Source organism: Arvicanthis niloticus, chromosome 12, assembly GCF_011762505.2.
Source record: "Arvicanthis niloticus isolate mArvNil1 chromosome 12, mArvNil1.pat.X, whole genome shotgun sequence".
In the NCBI taxonomy this organism is placed as follows: Eukaryota; Metazoa; Chordata; class Mammalia; order Rodentia; family Muridae; genus Arvicanthis; species Arvicanthis niloticus.
Genome location: NC_047669.1, coordinates 13724301 through 13742863, shown reverse-complemented (window position 1 = coordinate 13742863; position 18563 = coordinate 13724301). Strand labels below are relative to the sequence as shown.

At 39.2% G+C, this 18563-nt stretch overlaps 1 protein-coding gene across 2 annotated transcripts in view; it reads right to left on the bottom strand.

Annotated features, from left to right (window-relative positions):
* Positions 1 to 810: 810 nt before the first annotated feature.
* Positions 811 to 18563, bottom strand: part of Il1rap (interleukin 1 receptor accessory protein) — a 135439-nt gene continuing 117686 nt past the window's right edge. The window contains exons 9-11 of one of the 2 annotated variants that reach the window (XM_034515557.3): positions 13217 to 13366; positions 11579 to 11722; positions 811 to 1538 (exon numbers count right to left, since the gene is read on the bottom strand). In XM_034515557.3, coding sequence (XP_034371448.1) covers positions 826 to 1538; positions 11579 to 11722; positions 13217 to 13366 — 1007 coding nt within the window. In that variant the 3' untranslated portion in view covers positions 811 to 825. Of the gene's footprint in view, positions 1539 to 5338; positions 8517 to 11578; positions 11723 to 13216; positions 13367 to 18563 lie in introns of those variants that run through there. The other variant, XM_034515559.3, reaches the window with a different exon arrangement.

Genomic DNA, 18563 nt, shown 5'->3' with positions numbered 1-18563 from the left:
GTGAACAAAACAAGATTCTTACTTAAGCTCAACCTCTCACAGAATTTCCACTCACTAGCTTTGGTACTTCCATAGATTTCCAATACAAATCAGAAAAAAAGAAAACAACAACAAAGATCCCTCACCTTTACTATCTAATCTAAAATCTCAATTTTCTAAACTGTAGTGTTTTTTAGATTTGAATAGAAATGCCAGAAATGCAAAGTGAGGAGAGGACATTAAACATATGTTAGTACAAAAGACATGGCATAAAAATATACCTTTATTGAGACTGACAACCAATAGCATACTATTTACAGGGGACAATGGGAAACAGGGACTTCTATTGGGAAGATTTGGGGGCAAAAATGTGCTAAAGACTTGTTGTTGGGCTCTGTCCTACAGTGTCCACCAGAACCTGCTCCTTTTCAAGTCACTCTTTGGGATACACACACCCTGTGAGTGTCAAAGTCCTGGACTTTTGGGTGCACACACCTTGTGAGTATCAAAGCCCAAGTACACTTCACTGACCCATATCACAAAGAGGCAGGAGTTTTTAACTACCTTTGAACCACTGGGCAAGATCAGACTCTAAGCAACTTTTGCATACTGACCTTCTAGGGCCCGAGAAGAGTGTGCTCTTCCAAGGCCGTTAGAGGCAATAACTGGATACAGGTGCTTCAGGTCTTTTGTTTCCTAGAAATAAATAGTTTTTAAAAAAAAATCAATAAAAGGGACACAAATCTGATAGTCTATTAAATGGTTAAAAATGTCAATTATTCCCAAAAGTTTGTGACCCAAACAGAGTTGGTAGAAATAGCAGCCACCACCCTCCACATAAAGTGATTATAAGATATAAAAGTCATTGTTATTGGATAAATCTGTAAAATGGTGGACTGTAAGTGCTGAGATCTGAGGAGTGGGCTCAGGTCTGGTGCCATTTTGTATCCACTGACTTTCAGACTCTTGGAGAGCAGGCTTACAGAGGTGTGTTTCCCACTGGGGATGGGTGTGCATCTCTGCCCGGCTCTTGCTCCTGAGGTGACTTTCTCCTTCACAGTAGGTGACACAGCAGCGACAGGCTGCTGAGGGCTTCCCTCGGTGCTTGGACATGGTGCCTGGGGCTGGCGCTGCTCCAGACACCCTCTCTGAGCTTCGGAGTTCTGGAGGCTCTTTCAAACGACTTCTCCTCTGAACATGATCCAGACTGATGTCAGACTGAGAAGAACAGCTCTCATTCCAGCCGGAGCTGGCACTCAGACTTCTCAGGGGAAGAGCCAAGCGCAAGGCCTTCCAGAACTTGGAGCCAGAATGTTTGGATTTTTCTCCTTTCCAGCTTACAAAAGACACAGACTCCTTCAGCTGCATGATGCCTGGGTGGGGTTGCTCAAGTGGACGGTACTCCACCACAATGAGCTTAGTGGCAATGGAGTTCTGGCACATGACACCCAGCTTAAACTCCAGCATGCTGATGCTTTTTTCTGTCACATAGTCCGGGCTCAAGACAACAATCATCCTTCTGCTCCGCTGAATGAAATCAAACACTGCTTCCACCGTATCTACAGGGAAATGGAAAGACAGCATAGCATCTGGTAATGATGTCACCAAACCCAGTTGGCCATTGTCCTGTCCACAAAAGACGGGCATGAAAAATTTTGACAAAAATAAGGTATCATTACCAAAAAATCTAACCAGTTGAAAAATCAAGTAATCTCATCCATGCCACTCTTACTGACAATTAGGAAGATTTTGTTTCTTGTAGAAAGAAGGGGTTCACAGGGGGCATGCTTGAATCTCACTCAGATGGGAAAATAAAACAGTCATCGAAGGTAGAGGGAGGGAAGTGGCTAAGAGAAGGGGGGATCAGAGATAGGGAGAGTTGGGGAGATAGGACTGGAATGTAGGGAGTGCATGGAACTTGGCATGGAGGGAACATCTCTAGGGTGTGCCAGAGACCTGGGATGGGGGAGGATCCAGAAAGTCTATGAGGGTGACTGCCGCTGAGACTCCTAGCAGTGGGAGATTTGGAGCCTGAAGTGGACACCTCGTGTAGCCAGGCAGGACTTGTAGTATAAAGACAAGGACACCAATCCACCCACAGAACCTTTGACCCAGTATGTATCCTGCTTACAAGAAGTGCAGGGACAAACTGAGCAGAGACTCAGGGTATGGCCAACCAATGACTGATCCAACTTGAGCCCCATTCCATGGGCAAGAATCAACTCCTCACACTACTAATGATACCATTATGCTTGCAGACAAGAGCCTAACATAACTGTTCTCTGAGAGGTTCACGCAGAAGCTGATTGAAATAGATGAAGAGTTACAGGTAAACATTAGACAGAGCTAGAAAGCCTGTGGAAAAGTTGGGGAAGGAACTGAGGAACACAGAGGAGATAGGGATTCCACAAAAAAGACCAACTACTTAAGAATCTACTAACCTGGGCACTTGAGGGCTGGAAGAGACTTAACAACCAACAAAAGAACATACAAGGGCTGGACCTAGGCCCCCTGCACATACGTAGCAGGTATGCAGCTTGGTCTTCATGCTAGTCCCCCAACAATGGAACAGGGGCTCTCCCTGAATCTGTTGCCTGCCTGAGGATCTTGTTTATCTAACTGGAATTCTTTGTTTAACCTCAGTGGGAGACGATGGAGATGGATGTGCCTAGTCCTGCAGTGACTTGAGATGCCAGGGTGGGTTGGAGCCCATAAGGTACCTCCCCCTTCTCAGAGGTGAAGAGAGTGTGGGGGAGGACTGGGAAGAGAGGAGGGGCTGCAATTGGGATGTAAACTGAATAAATAAATAATGGGGGTGAAGAAGAGAAAAACAAATGGACAATTATCAGATGAAAAGAAAGTAGGAAAGAGGGATATCTTGAATTTAATGTCTCTCTACAGAATACCCGCTTCCATTGCAGGTCTGTTCTTCATGAAAATATCTTTCCCTATCATAAATTCAAATTAAAGAAACTATTTCAAAAAACTAGCTGGCTTTCTCTTTCTCTGCTTGTAAATAATTTCATGTTTTGGATTTTTTTTTATTTCCATAGTTTTATCTGGTGGTCTTCAAATGTCCCCAGGATCTAAGCACTATTGTGATGTTACTGAATTTTCTTCTCACCTCTGGGTTAAGAGACTTCAGCTATTTCCTATTATTCTATACAATACTTAATTTAAAAACTCCCATCCCTTATATGCCTGTGAAGAGTAATTCAATCTGTATATATTTCTTCTAGAATAATATTTTGAATAACAATAAACATGGTTACTTCTTCAGAACCTTTGATTGGCAGAGTATTAAGAGAATTACTGCCTCCCCACATCCTGAGTTACAGCAGATCCTAGGTATTTAATTAACATGTTGAACACAGTAGTGGTCATTTATCAACCAAAATTTTCTTCCTTCCTTGCTCTTTCCTTCACACCCTCACTTCTTTGTTGCTTTAATTTTCTTTTGTCTTCTCTCTCTCTCTCTCTCTCTCTCTCTCTCTCTCTCTCTCTCTCTCTCTCTCTGTGTGTGTGTGTGTGTGACTGTCTGTCTGTATGTCTGTATGTAAAGAAGTAGCCTAATGGTCAATTAAAGAGCGAATACCACCACTGTGGTTAAGAATCAATCCATTAATTAAGACTTCTGACAGAGCGTACCATTCTATGTTTGTTGGTAGGATGTGGACAGCCCTCCAAGGGGGGGGGGGGTCTTCAAATTAATGCAGTTATTAACTGTGAGATGCAGGGGCTTAGAAAATATGGATAAGGGAAAGAAAGTCCACCCATGTGACTATTAGTGCCCAAAATTTAAAAACATATGCCAACCAGTGTGCCAGCCATTATTGAGGCTGCATTTACCTTTCTTCAGCCTATGGAGCTCCTGAGAGTATGCAGTGATCTTGGTATTCATGAAGTATAAAGGAATGAAAAAATCAGGATCCTTCTCCCTGATTCACTCAGTAATGAGTGAATTTAACTTGTTTAACTAAAAATTGGATGGTTTTTTTGTTGAAAGATAAATATATATTTTCAGTTCTCAAGAGTCACATGTGTGTATGCAGATGTGCACATGTGCACATTTGTACTTTGATAACTGCCTTGTCCTATCTCCCTACACTTAGATTTTATGAAATTGACTTTAATACATTAGAGAGCATGTGTGGGATGATTCTGCTATTTTACCTGGATCAAGGGAAATCTTAGGATCATATGGCTAGATATTCAACATAGGAAACTTATGCAATCAAATCTCATGAATGTGTAGTAGCCGTATCAAAATAATTATGTTAGGAAAATGTCTGTTCTTTTCAATGGGATAACCATGAATGAAAGTAAAACACATATCTTAAACATTGTCTTGGGCTTCTAGATTTTTTTTAATTATTTTTTTTAAATGTATCTTTCAAGAAAGTAGATTTTCATTTGAAAGATGACAATGTGATTGTAAGGTTGTCTCAGGAGGTAAAAGTGCCTGTCAATCTGTGTTTGATCCCAGCACAGGATGTGAGAACTGACTCCTGCAAGTTGCCTCCACCCTCCTCTCACACTTACCCCACACACCCATACATGGGGGTAGAAAAATAGACACATAACAATGTAATTTTTAAAATCGTTAAAAAGAAACACTTGAATAAAAAAGATTAGGTGCTGAGTACGTCTTTCATACCATGCTTCAAATATCTAGTTAGTGTTGGACACAACTAGATGGAGAAGGTGTCTGAAGACATTTAATTAAGCAAGTGATAGACAGGTTGATGACACTCATGCAATGCCATGATTGAGTCTTCTATATGGTCACCACAGAAGGGTGAAGAAACTTAATACTGGTTACCATTCATCCAATGGAAAACATCCAGACACAAAATGGAATACCATGTGTATTTCCTGTAATGGGGGATCTATCTGTGGACAATAGAGAACTCTGTTATCATTCAACCCTGCCTGACAGTTGTTTATTAACTGAGTGAAACCTGTTTGCTCATGAGTTTGGTCCATGCATCCTGGCTCCATCCTTTTGTGATTGGAGAGAGTTGTCTGTACATTAGCAGAATTGGAAACTACAACCAGAGACATAAGTGTGCTTTTGTTTTAAAGCAGCACTAACTGTGGCTTCTGGATCTGCCGATTCATACATATATACCCCATCCTAGATCACTGAACAATCCATGTTATTTAAGCAGTTCTTTCACATCCATGCAAAGGAAATGCTCTTGATATAAAGTTTACATTTTTTGTAACCTTTTCTCAATAAATATTTAACAATTATAATGTCTTTAGTTTCTTTTTATAAATATAATCACTCTTTTTACGCTTACTTCTCAAGCCCAAACATGAAGATAAGGACACAAAACACATGCACAAAATAAAATTCAAAGGTGAAAATAAATGGTTTATTGTAAAAAATATGTAAATATACACATCAAATGAAAATGGAAAATACAAATGTTTATGAATAAAATTAAAAATGGTCTTAAAGTACTAAAGCCAACGGAAACAAACAGGCAGTTAACAAATGGAGTGTTCCTTTTGTTTCTCAATACAAAACAGTACTTTTAAAATTAAACTTTCTGGGAGTCATCTAAGGTACAAAAGAGAATTAAATAAATCACATGTGGCTGTATAAGTATACACTCTATGTAGCATGATTCTTTGTTAACCTGGGTTCAGAAGTTCTCATTATCATAAACTTAAAACCATGGATGATTTTTTTTTAAATAAGAGATACGATATATTTTCTTATCCACTAAAGTACAAGTGTGTGCCTCCCTCCCCCCCCCTTGCTGTTTTATTTGGAGCATCATCTGAAACACAGACTAGGGTCTTGCAATTAAGTTCACTTAGGATGAGATATGTTCTTTAGATTTGATATGCTTTATGCTATAGCACTAGAGTGGGCTCCAAATAAGAGGGGACTATACATGGACATGACATATTAGTGGTTGGGATGAATACAGAGTCCAAGCATGCAAAAACTACACAAAACAGAGAGAACAGCCTGTGGTGACAAGCCTGGCCCTTACTTTCCCATAGCCTATGCAGAAGTAACACTCAAAGCTTATGTGAAAATTCATCTGGTACTGTGATTAAAGGGTTATTAGTGGATATGAGAATTATGTGAAATACCCAAAAAGCATTAGCATTTCTAAAAGGTTAGATGCAAGAATGACACTATATCATAGTTTTAAGTCAAGGATTCAGAGGGCAATTCTTTTCAATTTAAAGTAATCAATAATTCTAACATAAAGCAATGGCTTACTGTGGACTTCAGTACTGATGAACAGCTAAAAGTAATAGATAATTTTACAATTGCTTATTAACACTATTAACACCACTTGGATAGGGTCTTCCTTAAATTACGAATGATGCTTCATAGGTCACTCAGTCTTATTTATAACCAGATCTGTTTTTGCATCAGTCCATATGGCTTAATATAACTTTGATTCTAAATGGGTCTTCAGAAAATAAAGGAGAAACTCAGGCAACATAAGATGACCACTGCTGAACAGTGGCAATGGGGGGTGAACAGACAAGAGATTCCCCTGCAACCCAGATCAACTGTTGAAGCATTAAGTTGTTCACATTAATTTAGGGGAGGCAAGAACTATGACAACTATACACAAAGAGCCAGGAATTCAAAAATGGAACAGGAAGGAAATGAAAATATCAACCCCAAACCATGACACTATTAGCATAATTTAAAGACTGGACTAGCTAGTTCTACTAGCTTTTCATATTTTGCCAATGGATATTGAAAGCTGTATGTGTGTGATTATGTATAGCCCCAAATAATACACATAGATAATTTATAGGCAGGTGGATACACACACATACATGTCATTTGTGGATACTTCTATATACATAGACACATAAAATTCATGTGTACAGAGATCATATATATGTATATATGTATATACATATCTAACATATGTATATGAAATATACATATGTATATACATATGTATATTTCATATCTAACATATACATATGTTAGATATGAAATAGAAATTGGCCTCTCTAAATGTAAATGTTGCACTTGGCTTTCACTTTTACAAGTCTGAGGAATAGTGAAATTCTGCTTGAAACTAATAAAATCACTTTATTATCAGTGACTTGCAGAGTGATTCATTTGGAGCAAGGTACTACAGGTACTGGACAATTAATTATTGTGAATAGTCATTTTTTTGGAATAGTAATGCCAAAAGGAAACTCAGTACCTCTCACCTCCTCTTCATAATGAAGAGGTGTGTGAATGAGCGAGGATTAACCACTTTCCTGGTTTTTCCCATCAGTAAGGTCGTAATTAACGATCAAATCACAAGCATTCTCTTCCGTTCTTTCTTCTCATGTGAAAAAATGCCCCGAGAGCATTTTTGGATTTTCTCACTCTCCATTAGCACCATTAAAAGCTTCCCCTCAGACTGTGTCAAGTGTGGCGCTGCCTATGAGATATGAATGATAGATCCAATATGTAGGGAGATGAAGGGACAAGCATAGACCTGTCTATCTGTAGACAGTTGAGAAATTACCATGATAAAACAAAAGCCATGGCTTTTTCAAGTTTATAAATATGATATCCATTACCTGAGATGAGAGCAAATGGGGTTTAGTAGCAGGAAGGCAGTATGCCACGAAATCAGTCATGAGGAACAGCTGTAGTTTGACTGTTAGTCTTGCTGAGGTGGTGGATTCAACAGACATTGAAGCAAAGGAGTGAATTAGCCTTAGCTCAGATTTAGTCCCTGATAACATGCTTAATGGATGACAGAAAATAAAAGAAAATTAAAAAACGGTCCTACTGAGAAACAGGCAGTACTCCTGTCAGCAGGTAACATCTTTAAATGGAGTTTCGAGTCACTGGGCAAAGCGGCTCCATAACGGTGAGATTTTTTACAAGGAGATTAGAAAAGAAGGAAAAACAGAGATGGAGGAAGCATCAGACACATCTTTACTTGCAAAGATCATAATAGCTTTTAGAACTGGCAACGGACGGGGGAGTCCATCACAGTAACCCTTAGCATTGCTGAGAAGCAGAGCTATCAGCCGAACCGTCTCCAGAATGTTCTTCGAGGGGGCTTAGACAGGACACTTTTTCTGTCTATGAAGCCACAGCCTAGGAGGGAAGAGGGGGCCCTTCCTCCCATGAGCCCCTTTGTTCTTTTCACCCCCTCACTTTCCCTTTCATACGTTTTTCAGAGATGAGTAAGAGAGACCCTGCTTGTCAGTGCTAGACCACCTGGGACTCTTCTTCACTGGCATGGCCACCTGCAGCTGCTTCCAGAACCTGCCCTGAGGATACTTGGATTTCTCCCCTTTCCATTTAATGACCGTGAGCACCGTCTTAGCCCTCTTCAGCTCCTTCACCTTCATGTCCTTCACAGCTTTGTACTGCACTAAAATGACGTTGATGTTGCCCCGGGAGGCCATATTTTCTAGGCCAGCCTTGAGCTCCAGGAGGGCTTGTGTTCCCTGGAGCACGTAGTTGGGGCTTAGGACAACCAGGAGTCGTCTGCTTTTCTGAATGAAGCTCAGGGTCTCATCTGTGACAACTGGGAAAGAAAACACCATGGGGATTAGTGTTGGCCAAGAACTCCCTGACACACAAGAGCTGAAGGATGGAAGGCAGGGAGCTCTGGAACTATAGCCTGGGAATGAATCCAGGATGAAACAGCTTTGTCAGTGACACTCTTAGTGACTTCCTCTTAAACATAATCACACTGTCCCCAGAATATCACTCTGCTGAGGGAAAATGGAGTCATACATAAATGCCCCACTCCTCAAACATTTCCAAATAAATTAAAACCAAAGTATGGTGGGATATGGTGGGCTGTTGTTACCCAGGCGTCAAAAGCACTATTTGAACCACATGGAATAGATACTATTGTGGTGACATCAGTTTCTTCAAATAGTGTTGCAGCCCAAATAGCCTCCTGAAAGAATAAACTAACTTGTATGAAAAGTATTCAAAAAATATGTACTGCAGAGTCAAAGCCCCCAAGTTGCAGCTGCAGCTAACCAAGGATAACACCAGGGAATGTTGAATTTGAGGCAGGCTCTCTCTCTCTCTCTCTCTCTCTCTCTCTCTCTCTCTCTCTCTCTCTCTCTTTCTCTCTCTCTTCCCTCTCCCTCTCTCCCTCTTCTCACTCTCCCTCTCCTCCCTCTCTCCATCTCTCCCTCTCCTCCCTCTCTTCCTCTCTCCCTTTCCCTCTCTCCCTCTCTCCCTTTCTCTCTCTCCCTCTCCTCTCCCTCTCCCTCTCCTTTTCCTCTCCTCTCCCTCTCCTCCCTCTCTCCCTTTCCCTCTCTCCATCTCCTCTCCCTCTCTCCCTCTCTTCTCCCTCTCCCTCTCCTCTACCTCTCCTCTCCCTCTCCCTCTCCTCTTCCTCTCCTTTCTCTACCCCCTCTCTTTCCCTCTCTCTCCCTCCCTCCCTCTCTCTCCCTCTTTCTCTCCTTCTCCTCTCCCTCTCCCTCTCCTCTCTCTCTACCCCCTGTCCCCTCTCTCTCCCTCGCCCTCGCTCCCTCGCCCTCTGCCCCTCCCTCCCCCCCCACTCTCTGCTGATGTGTACTTTCCTGATGCCAACTGATGTCACTGTTGCTAGATTAGTAACTCAAGCAAATGGCATCTTGGCCAGCAGTGTATCCCACATCAGCTCTTTAGTTTTCTCTGCTGTGGAGATGAAAGTACAACATGCATATTTCTCTTTAACCTCCAGTTATCACTGGGCAGCCATTCGTCAGCTACTGCTTGCTGATGTGTTTTGCATTCACTAACTTTCAATTGCTTTCTCCAAGTTGAAAAAAAAATAGTGAGGAAAATGGAAATACAGCCTAATTTTATTCAAGGGCTCTGATTAATTCCTGTCACTAAATTCTTGGGACAAATCTATCTCCTTACAGATGCAGAGGGAGACCCACATAATCCTTCACCCAGAGGAGAGACACTCACTAGCCCCAGGCAGTGCAGTGGTGTGGTGTAAACCACATTCCACCTGCTTCCAGCAGCCATTTCATTCTTAATCTTCACAGGCGCAGAAGTAATGGGGAACAACCTGCCAATTAAAATCTAACATGTGCAGCTCTTGGGAGAATCCAGGGATGGGTTATGTGTTTACTCTAAGCATTTCCACTGATGGCTGACCATGTATACATGTATAAGCATAGAAAGAATTCCAAAGACAAAGTGGCCCCAGGAAGAGAAGCAGAAAAGACCTAAAGGGAACAGGCCCTTCAAGATGCAAGAATAATTATGCATTCTTCAAAGGAGTGTCAGCGCCCTGTGGAAGGTCTTGCTCATATGTACACTGACGAGCTTGGCATCCATTTTCACATAGTAGATGAGATATTATGATAAATTGTGTGGAGGGATAAACAGGAGCATGAAAAAGTTGAGCAATGTAAGAAGTAATATGAGTGGAATTTTGCCTTTAACCATGCAAGCGATCATTTCATGATACAAAAACACCCAAGGAGAATCATCTGTAGAACACAAGCACTGTCTTTGAGTGGTGGTTTGGCAAATAAGATGACTGATACACTAATTCAAAATGAAAAGAAAACTATATCTATCCCAGGTATCAACTATCCACACATTAAAAACCAAAAAACCACCAAACCATATAAAACAGTTAATGTGAACATATTATCAAAGGGGGAAGGATAAAAATCAAAAACAATAAAGAGCATGCCATGCTCCAGAAGGGAGGCAATGCCCTCATTCTGAACGGGAGAGGCTTATCAGTGATCGAACATGGTTGCCGATGTGCTTGCTACAAATCTCCCAAATGAACCATGACTTTATTTGATATTGTCTGGACTTAAAAGGAGAGGGAATTGGTTTTGTAGAAATATTCAGTAGTTAAAGGTTTGCCTGGTAAAACTTGCTAGAATGCAGTGGCCTTGCACGTTTTAAGCTAAAACTCAAACATACACACTAATAGAAAAGGAGATGCAAACAAGAGAGGTAGATTTGAGTGGCACTGGATTGTTGGCACAGATGGAGCAAACACTGAGAAAGAGCACAGGACTTATTGTATTAACAGGGAAATGCTCTGTGCTTCCTGTCCTGCAACTCAGTTTCATTCGCATTGAGGAAGCCTCAGTCTTTGCAAAGTATCATTTTCTATACTTTCTGTTTGTAAAAGAATATGTATATGTATATCTATCTATCTATCTATCTATCTATCTATCTATCTATCTATCGATATATATCTGATATATATATCAGATATATATCACTGATGTTCACTGATATCTATCTATCTACATAGATAGATAGATAGATAGATAGATAGATAGATAGATATCAGTGAACATCAGCCTGACACTTCTTAAACATCTGCCTCTCAGTGAGATAGACTTCCTAAGGGCTGGCTTTTTTTTTTTTTTTTTTCTGAAAAGGAGTACTTAAAAATTGCAAGGGATTTTTAAAAGCCATAAATGGAACAGCATGCACCTTACACTGAGGATGTTTCTCTGTCGAAGTCTTGATTACTCGAAGGAATTGTATGTTCAGTATCTGAATACCATCACTTAACTACAACCCATGTGTGCACCAAAGCTCAGGATCCCCCTTGTGTCCAGGGTGGCACCATGGCTACTCAACGGAAATACCTACTTCCCCCAGGCAGGCTGTCTCTGTCGAAGATGCACAGCTTGTATCCAAATTCATTCTCTAAAACTCCACGCAGTGTCAGTAACACAAATTCCTCTTCCTCAGCATTTCTTGCATAGGAAACATAAATATCATACTCCTTTCCATCTAGCAAAAGGAACACATAGCCAATATAAATTAGAAAAACTTCTCAAACTGCTATTTTTTCCTTAAATCTAACTTTTGGGTGTTGGACATTTTCTTTTTTTCTCTCCTTTTTAAAATTTTTGTGTTTATGAATAATGTGTGATTTTCTAGTGTTGACACTATTCATGCCAAATGGGCATGGGAATTCAAATTGCATCTGATGTATCTTCTACTTTCGTCTTGGGTAGTTGACCCTATAGCAGGTGAAGACTGCCTTATGACTTAACTGAACAGGGTTGAGCATCACAGGTGCTAGGGGTAATGTCAGGCAAAAAAAAATTCTACTAAGTGTTCTAGAAAAAATACCCACTAATAAAATTGAGAAAGACTTTGAAACTGACTAATTTATACCTAGAAAGAACTAGAATTAAGCTATGTTTAGGTTCAGTATATTGATCTTCCCTAAATTTGCTTAACAAATTCATGAGTCATTAAAAATATAGATTATGTGTTCCTACCCAAAGCATGCTGAATTAGATAGAATGTTATGGCCTGGTCTATTTATCCTTTTCTATTAGTATACATTCAAATGTCTCATTCATAACTGTTAAGAAAATTTCTGCCAGGAATATACATTAGAACATTTTTGTTGTAGTTGTTGTTGGTGGTGGTTTTGCTTTTTTTGTTGTTGTTGTTGGGTGTTTTTGTTTTGTTTTGTTTTGTTTTGTTTTGTTTTTTTGGCGAGAGCCAAAGTTAAAGATAATTTTAAACTCTAATGTATACTTGGGTCACCTGGGAGTATTGTGAAAGTGTAAGATCTGGTTCAGGTTAAGTCCGGTTTTGCTTCTGCAGTTAAAAGTGTTTTGGATGATCATGATACTGTAGGTCCATGAGCCTTTTCTTGAGTACAGCATGTGAACCTACATCTGGATGTGATGGCTGCAATCCCAGCACTCAGGATTGTGTTCAGCCTGGGCTATACAATGAGACACTGTGTCAAAACACAAAGGAGCAAACAAAGCAAAACAAAAGATTGTGAACTTGAACTGTCCTATCAGTAACCAAGGATCACATGCGTCTGTTGACCATTGGGATGCAGCTGTTGGAACGGAGCTGTGCCATGACGGCAAAGCCACGTTCTGAATTTTCAGTACTTTCAATGCCAAAAAGGCCGCAGAGCCGCTCATTAACGTCTGAAAACAATTTTAATTCTGAAATAATAATGGGGGAAGATTGAATCAAATATTTATTTTTGTTTGTGCTCTTTGAGCCATTGGGGGAAAAACTGTAAATTTCATGTGTATTACACATCACATTTTTTGTATAGACAATGCTAATCTAGATTAAGCCACATATCTATTAAGAAAGGTGAACAGTGCACCCTGGAAAGATTTATTCTTACTAGAAAGAGCTAAAGTAAGAGATAATATTATTAATCATAATAGTTCATCTGTTAAGATGGTGCTTTCTGAAGATGGTGATACAAGTGATTTGTAGCACACTTGCATTACTTACCAAGAATTGTTTCATCTGTTCCAAAATGAGCCCGGTAAAAGAGGACCATCTCCAGCCAGTAAACATGGTAGACCACGATGAGAACCACCACGAGAAAGACCGTGGCTCCAAAACCACAGGCGAGTTCTACGGTGTACCTTGGTGGTATGACTATAGCAAATGACAAAATCATAATGATGATTAACTTCTATTTAGTGATCACAGTTTCCCACCATATTCTTAATGGCTAGATCAGCCATGCAACTAATTCAGGCACTTGACGCACACAAGTTAACGAGCAGAAGCCATGTAACAATAGCTCAGGCATCCCACTTCCTTACTGCTCGTTGTTTATAGCTCCTGTCACAGAAAGTGCTTGAGATTACTCAGTAATTTGAATAGATCCTACCTATATACAAAATAAAATAGGATCTTATCATTGGGAAAGATTTTCAGGAAGGTTATCAAATTTAACTCAACATTAGGGCCTTGTGCATGTAGGCAAAGGCTCTACCACTGAGAAATATCCCCAGCCACAAATTAAGATGTTTTTGCCACATGACAAAAACTCACCAACTTCCTGCTTCAGCCTCCTGTTTACTGAGACTGCAGCAATGTGCCACAGTTTTGGGTCAATGATATCTTTGAAAGTATCTTATCCTGTACTGATTATTTCTTGCAGTGTGCTCCCAAGAAACAAAGAAGGCAACTTGGCAATAGAAAAATCATAATGGGTTTATTAATTTTGATTCCATATTCTTTCTAACATCGGTATCAAAAAAGTTAATTCCTTTTGTTACTTAAAAAAAAAAAAAAAAAGCTGCAATGCTAGTACTTTCATCGGGTAGAAATGGGCCAGTGGTGAGTGTTATTTGGTTTGAGTATTTCCCAAGTTCACAGTTCTGTGACAAACACTGAAGGGACTGACACTCACTATCTCACCTTTGACTCTTCCCTTATTATCTACTTACATTTTTACATGGTTGGGTATCACGGAGAGGCTTTATGGAAGTATTAGAGATAGAGTGGGACAATTTTCAATGTATTAGAATCTAGGTATTAATTCAGAAGCCTTCACAACACTGCCTCCTGTTCTACTAACCAAGTCTCCAGTCACTGCCACTTCATTCACACTCACCCTTTCTCAATGGTATCAGGGAAACAAGCATCATTCTGTGACTAGGCTATGACTTCTGGTCAGAATATGTCTTCCTTTAATTTATTTTCCAAGTTTATTTGCATAAGTCTTTATTTTCTATCATCTTTAAACAATAAAGCTGTTCTTTTTAGCCTGAACTTTGTGTATAGAAATGTCTACTCTTCCTTTTGTGATTTTATTTCAGCATTTATCGAACGGCAGTTAGTCAACAGGCCTGCTTCCCAAATCCTTCCCACTCCCAGCTAAACTAGACCTTCCTACCCTTCCATGTGGAAACTCTTTTCATCTATCCTGTCTCTGGGTCATTTGGGATCTCAATAAACTTTTCCAGACACAGCATATTATTCTATTTGTTTATTTGGTTTTCACTCATTAGGACAACCAAAGAAGTCCAGTTTTACTATCAATGGCAGAAGCATCATTCACTTATTAGACTGGCTGTGGTACTACAGTGGACGAGTTTGAGAAAGATACAGAATGGTTGCTGGATATGAAGCAGGAGTTAGTATAGGTTGGTTTGCTAATGACTTTCATTTTTATAATGTATGTATATAGAAGAAGCTTGGGAGACAGCACTGAGAGGAGACAGGAAGGGCTAAAAATCTAATCCAGGAACGAAAAAAATCAGGGAGTAATACATTTGGCTAATTTAAAAACTTACTGGTGCGTTTTAAAAGCAGATAGTGTGACGGCTGATTAAGGAGTAAGACTGCAGCAGGCAGACTCTAATAGTGGAGAGGCAGCATACAGAAAGCTGCTATAAGCATCTGAATACTGTAGGTGCCAAGTATCTGCTAGGACAAGGCATGGGAGAACATTCTCCAGAGCTGGACTGCTATACAGGTTCTCTAAAAGTAAGTATATCTTTGCGTAATGTGAAAATAATCTAACAACCAAGATGTTAGATTATTGATCTTTGGTGGGAGTGGGAACTACCTTTAACATGATATTTTATCCCAATGAAAACATGGTAAGCAGCCTGGACCTGAGTCCAAAGTTCTCAAATTTAGGGATAAACCCTCGACTTTCAAATTCAGTGACCCGACTCTAGATATTGCATATCTAGTACAGGGAGAACTTTGAAACTGGCCAGTCAAATATTGTTATCAGGTGTGCTCCCATTGGTGGCCCCAAGATAAATATTTTTTTAAATGGGTTGGTGTTTTTCTAAATATCAATAGAGGTCTTGCTTAATGACTGAAAGATCAATTAACCCATCAATTTCTCTCTGGCATCTTATATTTCTATTGTGTCTTTTACTTTGGGTTTTCCAAACTTCTTTTCTATCACCAATGACATGGATCATATTTCCAGATTGTGTTTTCTATAGCCATTTGTTAATGAAGATTCCCTAACACTACATAACAATTGGCCCTTAAAATAAATAATCTGCCGGGCTTCCTTTTTGAAAAGGCTGGAACTGTTCACGGGCCAATTGTACAGGGCTATCTTTTTAAATAGAGTGACCTTATAGGGAAAAGTGACCCTTAGCCTATACTTTGTGTCCTTCCCCTTGCAGGTCTTGGCATTCAGCACTATGATTGTGTGCTGATGCAATTTCAAACAAAAAGCTTAAAAACAGAAAGGAGTGATGCAATCTGCCCATGCTGGATTCCCACTTTCATTGATTCCACGGAAGTATCAATTAGAATGTAGCCAAATGTCGACATTTGCTCATTTTTACTCTCCAGATGAGAATTCGCTTTGTAGTTCTGTATTAAAAATTGGCTCTAAAGCCCATATGCCCAGCCAGCCATTGCTGTTAAAAGATTGCAGAACCCCAAGCTAGTCCTGTCCCCTAGGACAGAAATCTGTTTGGGGTTCTGGCTCTACAATCATCTTTGTCCTTGGCAATCAAAACTATTTATCTTCACTGTTGCAGTTGGCTTGCAATCTGCTGAGTTCTCCCTTCACATGGCAGCGGCCTGGACTTTCAAATGTCCCCTGTTGCAGAGCCCAGGGCTAGTCAGTACTAAATTCACCATAATTTTGGAAATTGTGGTGATGACCATTGTCTAAAATGTTAAGAAAAGTGTGTTTGATTTAAATGAAAATCAAAACAGAGATCTGTGAATTGACCTGCGAGTCTGATGGCTTTGACGACCTCTGACCTTACTGTTGGCGACTGATGAAGAAACTGATACTGAAATAATCATCCCTCCAGGGTATCTAAAATAATGTTGCTTTCCTCTTTACATTGGGGAACTGCTACAATAAGCCCATGGTCATTATGTCTTTTTTTTTTTTTTCTAAAAAATTACCAAAGATAATTTTGGGAGTTTGCTTCAGAAGAGAAAGTCATGAAAAGGTGTTGTTCTTACCTAGTGAGAGACATGAGGGTAGAGACTACTGTGTTGATTTCAAGGACTAAGTGACAGAAAGAAGAGAAGAGCCAAGCAGAAAATGAACTCTAGAAATCTGCATGAGGTTAACTTCAGTTTGTGGCCAAATGCAAAGCTGTGGATACTTGGGTTTACACTTACAGTGTCCTAGAAAGAGTGTCTATGAGATGAACAACCATAAGGGTGCATGCAGGTCTAAGGGAACAGAGAGGCTCAGTATCGGAACAAAGAAACAGTGGCTGCCAGATGCAGACATATAATGTAAACAAGTTAACCATTGGCTGCAATAAGATTCAACATTTTTACAAAATATATCTATTAGGCTCAGAATAACGACAACATACAGGATAGAAGAAAAGTAAAAGCATCAATATCCAAAAGAAATATCAAGCAAAACTAGAATGCAGAATGGGCAAAGATGACTTATTGACTAGATAAGCACTTGACAATTCATATGAAAATGTGTCAGTAGAGGTTTTTTTAAAAAAATGAAAATGGTGAAGAATAAACAGGAAGTATCAATGGAGACATTCTAGTGAAGTAGAAATATAAAATCTGAAAAATGCATTCTTCAAAAGTAGTGCTAATTATTTATGACAAAATAAGTCACCAAAGCTCTGTAGGTTCTGAAAAGATTGCAAGGAAATGATACAAACAATCCACGAGCCTACATCCCAACTTAGGAGAAAGAGGGACAATCCTTGAGAACAATCAGAAAACTGACACAAGAAAGCAATGTCTTAAGAAAAAAAAAGAGGAGAGAGACAAATGAAAAATGTGACAACTACCTAATTTGGGTAGATCAGATAAAGATCAGTATATAAAAATCAATAAATTGTATTTGTATGCTTTGATAATCAATTAGAGAAGAAAACAAAAATAACCTGGTAGCCTAAAATTAAAATATTTAAAGACAAATTTAATAATATTCAATAAAGTTTTGTACACTCAAATATTTTCTAAATTGATTAAATAAATTACTAAGACCATATACAGAGCTCTGTTATCTTTATAGAGTGGTAGACCCAATATTGTTGTAATCCTCACAAATTTAATAGAGTCCCAATCAAAATCCCAGCAGAATTTTATTTAAAAATTGATAAGTTGATACTGAAATATGTAAGAAAAACTGGTAGTTTTTAAAATAGTGAAATTATCTTGAAAAAGAAAAGAGGGTGCACAGTGTTTCTGATTTAATAATCTAAATCTATATTAGTAAAATAGTGTTACACTAAACACAGATTAGATGATAAAATTAATCAATTAAGGGGTGCAGAAAATCATAGAGGCATTGGGGGTTTTTTTGACCAAATTTCAAGACAGTTCAAGAAAAAAAAAGTGAAACATGTTCAACATGATATCAGAACAATCATTTCTGGGGAGACAGAGAACAACCTCAGATGTCAATCTGCAATGTATGCCCTCAAAACTATAGACTGAGATGGAACACAACCTAAACAGAAGAGAGAAATCTCTGAACAAAGTTTAATACCTTTTGATGTAACACAAAAGAAAAAAGTAAGTATACTATTCAGAAAGTACCAATTTATAAAAAGGAGATCAGTAAAATGAGCATCTCCAAATTATTAAGAATTTTGCTTATGGAAACATCAACTCATAGGGCCCAGTAGTTAAGAGCACTGTTGACTTTTCAGAGGACTGTGGTTCTTTTCTCAGAATCTATGTGGTGGTTTACAGCTGCTTTAACTCCAGTTCCAGAGGATCTGATGTCTTTTTTTCTGGCCTCTGAACATCCACACATACACACACACACACACACACACACACACACACACACACAAACACACACACACACAATATAAATATACATACACACACACACAATATATGGCAAAATAAGTCACCA